General features: G+C 30.7%; 1 protein-coding gene across 14 annotated transcripts in view; it reads left to right on the top strand.

Annotated features, from left to right (window-relative positions):
- The first annotated feature begins 1997 nt into the window (after positions 1–1997).
- Positions 1998–11917, top strand: part of LOC139481171 (rho GTPase-activating protein 45-like) — a 43385-nt gene continuing 33465 nt past the window's right edge. For all 14 annotated transcript variants that reach the window (XM_071264336.1, XM_071264396.1, XM_071264421.1 and 11 more), the window contains exons 1-8: positions 1998–2259; positions 5857–6046; positions 8166–8309; positions 8759–8846; positions 9370–9436; positions 9932–9992; positions 10762–10902; positions 11357–11421. In XM_071264336.1, coding sequence (XP_071120437.1) covers positions 2176–2259; positions 5857–6046; positions 8166–8309; positions 8759–8846; positions 9370–9436; positions 9932–9992; positions 10762–10902; positions 11357–11421 — 840 coding nt within the window. In that variant the 5' untranslated portion in view covers positions 1998–2175. The remainder of the gene's footprint in view (positions 2260–5856; positions 6047–8165; positions 8310–8758; positions 8847–9369; positions 9437–9931; positions 9993–10761; positions 10903–11356; positions 11422–11917) is intronic.

Here is an 11917-nt window from a genome sequence, read left to right as displayed (position 1 = left end):
CTTTAATAATTTTAAGTTAAAGGCCTCAAATGACTTCTGTTATTTTACAAAACTATGTAATGGCCTCCCCCAAGAGAACATTCATAGAAAAATGTGCAAATATTTATTAGAGGTAAATAAAAGAGCTACCACAGCAGGAGTTATGGGAGAGTTGCGTCGCTTACCTCTTATGTTAGAAGTAATTGTTCATATATGATTTCATTCTACGTTAGATTACATGACATCAATGATATTCTCTTAAAAGATGTTTTTCTGACCTCAGAGAGTCTCCATCATAACCATAAATCTTCCTGGATTGGCTGCATTCATGTTTTATTCAGTTTTTTGGGCATCACTGATAGTAGAGAAATTGATAAGACAAACCTAATCTAAGAAAATGCTTTTTAAGCTGTTGGTTAAGAGGATTTTGATTTATTATCTAACAAATCTAACAATGTTGTGACTTAGGTGGATTTTGGCTAGGATGCCAGTAAGGCTAGACATTTGACAGACTTTGAATGCACATACTTGTCTGTGTAATTATACAGACGGAATTCACGTACGATAAAAAAAAATCATTTGTAAACATATTTTGTTGTTATATGCCTGACTATCCGATGATATTTCCCAATCTCCGTTACCTACTTATCATGCATGTATCGGCACAATTTTTGACTGTTTTGTTATATTCCCTTCATAATATGAAGTACGAAACTTTATTCATATACTAGTATACTAAGTCAAATATCTATATAAGTGATAAAATAGTCATGCTTTTAAAACCCGTAAAGAGTTAGTGCATTCCAATATGAGCTATCTTTTAAAAAAATACCTTAATGCGGCACGTTCAGACTCCTCTTTGGTATTTCAATTTTCTAAAAAGATTTGATGTTAATTCAAACTATGATGTCAGACTTCTTACACTCCTCACAAGTCAGAGGAGAGTAATGTTACTTTGAATTCCGATTACACACTAGCCACAAGACCACAGAATTTTAGAATTGACTTATTATTGTCGATTAATTAACTTTAATTGGTTGTTTGCGATTATACAGAGGATAACACTCTGTTGATGCCAGTTATGACTGAAAAACTTTGAAGAGTGAAAGTTAAAAATGATAGATTAATTTGCTAGTAGCGTGATGTTTTTTTATGTGTTCATTTGTTTAAGTCGGTGTGTCATCAATTTCACTGACTAGTATACATTATTGTTTAGGGACAAGCTGAAGCCCATGGGGTGGATCCAATCATGTTTAAAAAGGGGTTCTAATCAATGACATATTTCCCCATGAGTCAAAGGCATTGATCGTAAAGAAATGGGGTTCCAACCCCGAACACCCCCCTTTGGAACTGCAACTGAATCCCGGCCTCTCGTCCCGGTGCGGGATTATAATGCTGCGTTGAAGATCCTTTGGTGGCCTTGTGCGGTTTTCTGCTCTCTGGTAGAGTCTTTGTTTCTTTGACAGATATCCCGTTTCCATTCTCTATTTGGATACAAGCGAACATTCAGATAAATTACTAGCGTTGTCCATTGAAAAAAAACCCCAAATAAATCGTAGTCTTAATAAACTGTATTAAATCGAAAGAACATGAACTACAGAGGGTAAAGTGTCACAATAGCTTGAAATCAATCTAAGGGTTCAATCATGACTTTTATCATGCTAAAATATCGTGTTTTTTTCAAGTACATGGATGACTTCTGAAATTTTTTTAAATAATGAGGTCCCTCATGGGGGGGGGGGGTCCTAGTAATCACATAATCACCATTTTTTTGCCAATATAATCACATAATCATTAAATATTTGCTTATCTTTAGTAATCAAATAATCATAAACTAAAAATACAGTCCTAGGTAATCAAATAATCATGAAATATTTGGCTTAATAATCAAATAATCATTAAAAAAACGGCCAAGTAACCACATAATCAAAAAAAAATATTGAAATCGGACGTCGTTGAAGACACCTGGGCGTGATTGGCAGATAATGAAATAGACTATAAAGAATGTACATAATGTCACGTGACAATGTCAATATCCGGTCTGTCATTTTGGAAAAGTTTGCAAACTTCATAAATTATGTCAAAAAGTTTCTAATAGTTTGATTATACACATTTTAATGCAAATCATGGTATAAATAAAAGGACTAAACTCATTTCACACGTATGCATACTATGCACTTTTAAAGGGGGCGTGTGATGTCGACAAAAGGACGAATATTAGGAATACACATCGGATCAAAATCAAAGAAGAAGTCAAATGATACAGATAATCGAGATCAGGTAAAGACGAAACATCAATGATTTTACTTTTATTTTCAAATGCATAATCTAAAAAGCTTCCACTGTACTACAACATTAAACATGTTAATAATTTCAATAAACATCTTTCGAGAAGATAAACTATGCAAAACCCTTAATTGGTATTTGAAGAATTATGACATCTTGGGAGGCTGACATCCAGCATTGTCCAGGCAAGACAACAATAAAAATCACTCGCTGATGATGCATGAATTTGAATTAAATACATGATTAAATAAAATTATCAATCACGATGTTACACACATACGTACAGAGATATACAACAGGATTGCATCTCCTTTCATAAGTGGGACGAGTTAGCACTAATAAATTCATCATGGTTTATTTTTTTTGTCACTATAATGAGTTGGGCGAGGTTGGCAGTCCTTATTTCAGCGGGATTTTAACCCATTTCATAAATGGGGCATGTTATCCAATTTAACCTATTTGAAAGTGGGGCGAGTCAGCAGACCTTATTTTAGTGGAATTTTACCTTTTTTCATTAGTGGGGCTAGTTGATAACCAAGAGTGGGAGGTTTTTTAGAAAGTGGGGCGAGTTGGTAAAAAAGAGTCGGGGGGGGGGAAAGTTTGAAAAAGTAGGGCGATTAGGTGTGGAGCGATTTGCCAGTGGGGTGATTTGTCATGGATTCGTATCTACAAATGTATGTATGGCATATGCATGTAGTTACATTTTTTTGTATTTCCAATGTTGGTGTAGTACACGAATGAATGAAGAAACTTCATGAAGATGAGGTGAATACTAAATTCTTCCTTTACAGCATCGTTGTAAACTTCATACTGAAGCAACCATATATTCTGATAAATTTGTCTATGCACCTAGAAACTGCAATTTGTGCTCCCTAGGCAAAAATTGATGGAGGTTGCATCCCTTTTCAGTAGTGCTTTTCAGGCTGCACCCTTCAGACCTCACACTTGGCTACAGAGTATACTATTAAGCATGACCATATCAAATGCCTTCATACATTTTCAATAATGCTTTTGCTTATTCTAGACAATTTTCAACTAATAACAAATAAGACTTAATAGCATATGATAACTTTTAATGTTTTTATAAGCCACTAAGTCTAATGTTTTTGTGGTACATGTACACAAATGTATATAACACCACATCTTTCCTCCTCTTGATTTGATCTTCATTATGCAACATCAATCCTGTTAAGTCTACAAATTGTTGTATTCTTAGTACCATAACTTACTAATGAAAGCTTAAGCAATTTGTTAATAAAAGGCATGAAAGGTCATAATCAAAGATACAACTAGATAAATAGATGTTTAAAAGCTGCAATTTGGCACAATTGAAATTCTGTTTTCAGATGCAGATGATACCTTTGAAAAATAAAAGTTAGGGCAAATAATTACCGTAGTAAAATAGCAATTGTTTGCAAAAGACTGCAGCCAAAAAATTATCATGATTGCATTAATGTATTATTAAAGTTTCAAGTAATTTTTACCGGTTCAATGGCCTCATTGTAAGATCATAATGCTGGTTTGGTCCTGATATTGGGATATAATTTTCAAAATTTGTTTTACAATAGACTATTTGCCAATTCCCGTAATTGACCTTGTAAAATTAGAGACCCTTTTTTTAGTTGTCTCCCTTATGGGGCCTTATGGGGGACATTAATTTTTATTTAGAAAGATCAAATTTACCTGTGAGTAATTTTAAAGGTTTTTAAATCTTGTAATTACATTAATTTGTTATTCAGCTTAATACTTTTGACATCAGAAAATATTTTAATGAAAAAATAGTTAAACCAATGATATATCACTTTCAATTCATCATGCTTTGCTTTGGCATTAGCCAATTTTGCAAATTAAAAAAGTGTGTAATAACAGAATCAAATTGTTAATTGGCAAATGGGCTATTCACATTAAAACAATTAAAGGCTATTGCATACATTTATATATTCAAAACATAAATTATGGTTTCAGAAATTCAAAAATATACATGTATATACTGATATCAGATGGACGAACCTATACAAATATGTATGTTACTTTTTGTTAGGATAATCTGAAGGTTGTTTTTTGGAACATTTTTATTACTTTTTATAAAACAAATTTTAATTGAAGCTTAAGGGGGTAGACCTTGGTTCAGGGAGATAACTCTTTAAATCAGTTAAGCGTTTGTAAAAGTCAAGTTCATCAATGTTTTTTAAGCATTTACCTGAAACAGATTAAAAATAATCTATGTAACCTAGAAGCTTAGAATATGTTTTTGAAAATGGTTGACACAAACGTACTGATGATTTTAAGAGTTATTTCCCTTAACCTAGGTCTACCTCCTTAAGTAGCCAAAAAAAGGGACATTATTTTACCTTTTCCATAACCCTCCTCACCTATTTTTAATTTGATCTGTTATCCAACCTCTTTGAAATTGCTGCTATAATATATAACAAATCATACAAAAACATTCAAGCCAACTGTCCTGTCTGACATTTTCATTTTATTAGTTTTAGGATGAATGATACATATATGTATGTGTGGATATGAAAATGATATATATTTACTGTCCGACAGATAATTTTAGGCAATATTATTATAAAGCTACATTTGTGTAGTTAGAAAAATGAAATTGAAATTATTGTTTTTATGTTTGGAAGATCATATAGGGCCCAAGTGCAAACCTAAACGGCAAACCTAAATAATTGTATCAGTAAAATTGAGAATGGAAATGGGGAATGTGTCAAAGAGACAACAACCCAACCATAGAAAAAAAACACAACAGCAGAAGGTCACCAACAGGTCTTCAATGTAGCGAGAAATTCCCGCACCCGGAGGCATTCTTCAGCTGGCCCCTTAACAAATATATACTAGTTCAGTGATAATGAACGCCATACTAATTTCCAAATTGTACACAAGAAACTAAAATTAATATAACATGTTTATCGCTACCTTATGCATTGTAAAGTTTTGAATGATTTGCTTAAGGATCTTTTGACATGTCATCTTTTCTGCTCTCATGAGGAAAAACCATATTTGAGGCCAAAATATTATAGATTTTTAAATTTTGTACATATATTATCAGGGTTTTGAAGGTTTCAAACCTAAATATTTTGAATAGCAATAAAAATTAACATTTAAGGAGTGAAACATTCTGATGTTAATGGGTATAAGGTACAAAATGTATGTCTATTTAATTTTCTCACAGAGAATTTGTCATTATATTAAAAGAAAGGGTAAGAGTGTTATCACTAGGTGTATTAATTTAAATTAACTATAATACAAATTCTATATCTAAGATAATGAGAATGTGGCTTGGAAATTAAAGGTAATTTCTGCAACTTCCAGTTGATGTACATGTCAGTGAGAGATAGAGCAAAATTTTGTTTTCTAATGAATGGTATAGTATTAAAAACAATTTATGTGCAAAGAGCAAAAAATACTGTCTCAGACGAACACTACTGCAAAATATATAACATAAAGTTAAAAACATATAAACCTTTGTATCATGTTTATAAAACCATGATTACATACTAATAATACAAGGAATGTTAAATAAATGCTAAAAAATGTGAGATTGACCTTCAGCATATTAACATACATATTACATTTCAGAATTCTACAGATGAGGGTGATCAAGTAGACGCCACAAACAAAATGACAAAAAGTTCCTCATTAACCAGTATACCTACCAGTGAACCCGAAAAACTCATTGTTGATCAGAGTGATATCATTACACTCACACAGGATGTTAAATGTTTCTCTGATGGACTCAATCGTCTTAAAACTGTATTTGAAGATCATGGTATTTAAACAATAGAAATATTTCCCGGTAGTACAATGTACATGTATCATGTGTTTTTAACTTCATTGTTAGTACAGATCTTTTCTTGTCCATTTAACTTTGCTCTTACTCATATAAAAAATGCATATATTACATGTATTAGAGAGAAGCAGTTACTTTAAACTTTAAAATATTTGCTTTGACCTAAAATGGAATCAAATGAAAAAAATGGATAAACCATACATTCTAATTGAGACATACCTACATTTGTATTTGTTTTAACTTTTGCATATAGTTAAAATTTAATCTTTTACAGATAGTTAAAATTTAATTTGTTTATTATAAATTTAGATATTTACCATATTAATACACTTTAAATACAGTCTTATTTAAAAAACCTACATGTAGATAAACCTTGATGCTAATTTCTTTATTAAGGAACATCTTTTATGTTGTCTTTTGTATTACAAAATAAATATTATATAAAAAAAATATTTATAAAATTTAATCAAATTTCTTATTTCTTGAATATCTGTTGTCTTTGCTGGTGTTAAAATCAATTATTTATTAAAAATGAATTAAACTCTTTAGTATGCATCATTTCTTGAAATTAAATCCTTATTTACACTGATTGTCTTGATAATGGTAATTTCATGCTTGGGTGATTTATGTTGTAAATTTGAATGTAACGTACCCAGTTCTCTACTTGATTCAGAAATAAACAAGACCATTAATGGTTGTTTATGTGAGAAATTTAATTAACTTTAGCAGGTGGTATACTAGTTTAAGGTGACATTTTATCTAGAATACTGCAGAATAAAAATAATTTTGAAAGGTTTAAAGAAATAAGCAATCATACTTTATGCATTTTACAACTAAAACATGTAAATTAGACATGAAAATCTGAATCAGCAAAGATTGATCTGATTATAACTATTCCATATTGAAATTTTAACTGAGTTTGTTGGAGAATAAATGTACATATACGTGTATGTGTTTTTGACCAATGGACATCACTGTTAGGCCATGGTTTTTTAATTTGTTGGTTTACGGATTTTTCCCATGAAAAAGTCAGGTCGGTCGCCTCGGGAAAAAAAAGAAAACAAATATTTCTCCAGACTTTCTAACAATATTTTTGGTTTGCTATTGTATCATCATTTCTTAAATATATAAGTTCGATGAAATATTATTGCTCAGCTGCCATAAAAATCGCATGACATCGTCTAATAATTTTCTGTGAAAAAGGGGGTTTGTGTCCACGGACAAAGATGAAATTAAATCGTCATTTCACAAACATAGCCCACAATAAATTTCAGGAAACTTGGTGGTTAATGATCTTCAAACACAAAAACTGATAGAGAAAAAAATGCAAAAACATCGTACGAAAATAAGTTTCAATAAACATGTCAAAAACGTAATAGACTTGTCCACTGGAAAACCGAGGATATCGGGTTCATCAGTTGTCATGCATTCCCGTTTTGTATATCCAAATGGACAATTTTTTTTTATTATCAATGACATAAGTCTGAAGAAAATTCCAAAGGATTTGTTTTAAATAAGTTCTTCAACTTGTCCTCTTCCACGGTTGGACATGTTAATTTTCCATTTTTCTATCTTACGGAATGATGACAAATACGGGAAACAAACTTAATGTGTATCGGGTTTTAAACACAGGTTTCGTTCCGCAAAATTATTTGCGCAAATGACATTTCAAGGTCAGTTATGATTGATTTGTCTATTTTTAGATATGTAAATTGGAAGTTTTAGTTTTCACAACAGAAAGTGTTGTCAATTCCGTAAGGGTTTAATGCATTTCATTTCATAAAAAAAGGATATATTATTGATTTTTCAGAGATAATGGTTTTGTTAGGGTCATCGGGAATAAAAAAGCATGAAAAGTCAATTTTATTTTTATTCTGCAAGTCGGCAAAATCAGGACAGCGGATCCGTAAACCAACAAATTAAAAAATCCTGGCCTAAAATAGAAATAAAAGTAATTGATATTTTCTGCTATTTTGACATACACGTACTATGTGCATATATATATAGTAAAATAGGAAACTGATGTTATATATATATTTTTTGTCAAATGGACATGCATTGTATACATTGTATAAAGTTTGAAAAATTGTCAATTCAGATTCTACAGAAGAAGTAAGAGTAACTATTCATGAGAGACTTGGAGAAGTTCTGTCCATATTAAAGAATTTACTACATCGATATCCAGCTTTACAATCTACAGAACTGTTTGCAGCATCCGGAAGTCTAATTACCAAAGTCAAATGTACGTATTGTAAAAAATAACATCATGAAAATATTTCATTGTTATTCAGAATTATCAATCATTAGTCTTGACTTCTGGTACCTGAATGATGAATTTTAAGTGGAAAGAGATTTTGGGTTGGCACATGCAAATATAAAGTATTCAGTAAACATGAAAACAATTTGTAACAATAAAATAAACATCTAGGTGACATATACATGAAGGGGTTAATAGAAATTTACAGTGTTGGAAAATTATTAAGAAACTTTCTTACATAGCCCTATTGGAACATGTATGTCCTACATGTATTTTAATATTATATCTGAATCTGGCATTTCACAAGAGGTCTTAAATTTACCATATCTTTTTAAACATGAGATACATGTACAATGTAGTATGAAATTGCAGATTGCTCACAATTGTATTATACTTTTAAATGCTTTATAAACCACACATTTTTTTGTTTTCAGCATATAACCAAGGCAGTTCTAATCCTGATGTCAAAGATCCTAGTTTGTTTGAAGCTATTGATCAGCTAGCACTGGCATTCAGTAGTGGGTAGGTTTTAATGCTCATCCGTAAACTTTGACAGTCTGTCATTCTATGGCCAAAATAATTTTGATTTTGTCACCACTTTCGTAAGTTGTTACTGGCATTAAGGAAAAAACAGTTTACATTTGGATGGATTATTGGATGCAGGTTTAAGTCACCACAGAAATTTCCATGGATGGTATTGTTTATGAAAATACGATTGAACTCTTTGCTATGCCATTGTGGGAAATCTTTTAAATGGAATATTATACATATACAATTATTTGCAGTTTAACTTTTAAATGCCATAGCGGTTTATACACTGAAAAATATTTTTTTTAACAGTGGTTTTATAAGGAAATGCACATTTCTTTGCAAAATATGGATTAAACAGATAATAATCATTAAATTTTGTCTTATTTACCAATGACATACTTGTATTTGGGTCATATTCAATGGAGAATACACAAATTTTAGTTGAATGTTGGTAGATATTAGTTTGTTTATTGGAATTTGATTAAAATTCATACTTCTTAACTTTATTTTTCAGGGTATCAGACTACCTCATGGGGGATATGGGAAGTGCATTTTTGGAAAAAGAAACTAAAGGCACAAAGGTAAAATGACTTGTGTCTCTACGAATATTTATTATGTAGAATATAAAAAGATACAACTTTAAAGACAACAAATCAAAATTACTTGAAGAAATAAGTATTAAAGAATTAAGAATTGGATAAACTATAACCAGCTAACAATCTTTTATCATCATAATACATTAAACAAATTATGTATATTAGGTAGATAAGTTAGGGAGAATTGACAATCTTTAATTCCTCTGTTAAGTGTTAAGACCAATGTGAAAATATGCTTTTAAATGAAGAAACACTGTTATTCACAGTCCTTTAAATATTATTTTAAAAAAACAAACCACATTAACTCTTGAGATCTATACTGCAGAATGATTTATTTTAAGTATGGCATGATTGATGAGATATTGCATTCCCTGCCGTCAGTTTGATCTAACATCAGAAAACTCAGCTTGTTTTAGAGTCAACAATGTTTTACTATAGTTGACAGATTTTAGTCAAATCTTGTTGCCTTTACTTTTCTAGTCATGTGAAGATTTACTTTCTACCAAAGATGAGGAAAAAGGAGCAGATTATCAAAATGAAGGTAAAAAACATTCTTATCTATAAAATACTGTTTAATGATGTTGTCATTGTTTTAGTTATGAAATATCAAATCTTAAAATCAAATGACGAATTAAATCACTTCTTCTTTCACATTAACTGCAGTTGTCTGTAGACTTTTAATTTTTTTTATGCCCCACCTACGATAGTAGAGGGGCATTATGTTTTCTCGTCTGTGCGTCTGTTCATCTGTCTGCCCGTTCATTCATTTGTTCGTCTGTTTGTCCATTCGTCCAGCTTTGTTGAAGTTGAAATCCAATCTACTTGAAACTTAGTACACATGTTCCCTATGAAATGAACTTTCTAATTTTAATGCCAAATTGGAGTTTTTACCCCAATTTCACTGTCCACTGAACATAGAAAATGATAGTGCGAGTGGAGCATCCGTGTACTGGGGACACATTCTTGTTGTCTTTACTTTGAAACATTAAGCAAATTGCAACCAGACTTTGCAGGAATACCACATGAAAAATCTTTTAAAAAATATCTCATTTGTTTTGGATTCACTAAAAAGCATGACTTTCAGGGAACATCTTTTTACTCCTATAGGCCATATTTTAAAAATCTTCTCTGAAACTAGAAAGCAAATGTAACTAAACTGAGGGAATCAAAGTCAGATTGGAAGATTCTGTACAAAAGCTGTGTCTTTGCTCATTGTAGGAAATATATGTAATGAATTCCCTGAAGTTGTCTAATATTAATTACAAATATTTATTGCATGATTATGTAAGTTGATTAATATTTGTTTCCAGTAAAACAGTTATCAACAGAGGAAATTGACAGAGTATTGTCTCAGTTAGAAGCAGGAGTAGACGTTGCATTACAGAGGGCAAAGGCTTGGTCAAAGTACATGAAAGATATTACCTCCTATATTGAACGCAAGGCCCATTTAGGTAATATATCATTATCACAGAAGTAATTATATCTTCTCTTCAAAGAAATAACTTTGCTTTTCTGTTTTGTATAGGAAGTTTATAAAGTTGGATTTTTTTTTCTCATTTTTTTCTGAAACCTTTCTGAACATTTTTTCTCAGGATTTGTTTTGACAACTTGAGGAATCGTTGAAAATTTGGAAATTACCTGCTAGTGTCTGCCAAACTAATATTTGATTCACTTGGTTTTTTTTACCAATGAAAATTGATTTTATAAAATTAATATTTAATTATATCTTTTGATGACATGTTCATATTAGGCATCAAATAAAGTTCTTAATTTTATGTAAAAAAATAGAATCATTTGCAAATATTAATATTGTTCTACTTTCTGATTGATTGGCTGTATTTCTCTAGAAAAAACAATTTTTCATAGTTTTGCTATTAATTTGATTTGTGTGTTTTTCTTTTACAGAAACAGAGTATTCTAAAAACTTGGCAAGACTGGCACAGACAATGCGACCTGTTTTAACAGAAGAGGTATTAAAACATTTTAGTGCATGATTTATGTATTTATAATTAAATGTAAAAAAGTTGGTCTTTCTCCTGGAACAAATTCAACATAATATTAAAGGCCAATAGTTTCTTGATAAAGATTTTCTTTTTTAAATTGAATGATATATAGTTAAAGTAAGACTAGTGTCAAGTAGAATGCAGCATAATGAGGCCAAAAGAAGAAGAATAGCTTACTAGTAGAAGATTCCAATACTCTTGTTTAGACTATAATAGTAATTTTCACACAATTATTTTCTTATTTCATACACCTGAAACATATATATATATAAAAAAAAAACTGACATAAGCCATGTATTAAGTTGTTTGATTTGTTGGTATGCATTTAATCAGCACTTCAGATATATGAGATGTTTAATATTATTCAGGTATTGATAATAAATCAGTGACAGGATTGAATCTTTCTTCTCACATGTCTGTTTTAATTTCAGAAAAAAATATTCATTTTTAAGCAACATTATAC

This window comes from Mytilus edulis, chromosome 1 (assembly GCF_963676685.1).
Source record: "Mytilus edulis chromosome 1, xbMytEdul2.2, whole genome shotgun sequence".
NCBI lineage: Eukaryota > Metazoa > Mollusca > Bivalvia > Mytilida > Mytilidae > Mytilus > Mytilus edulis.
The sequence above is the reverse complement of the archived record's forward strand: the minus strand, read 5'-3'. Positions and strand labels throughout refer to the sequence as shown.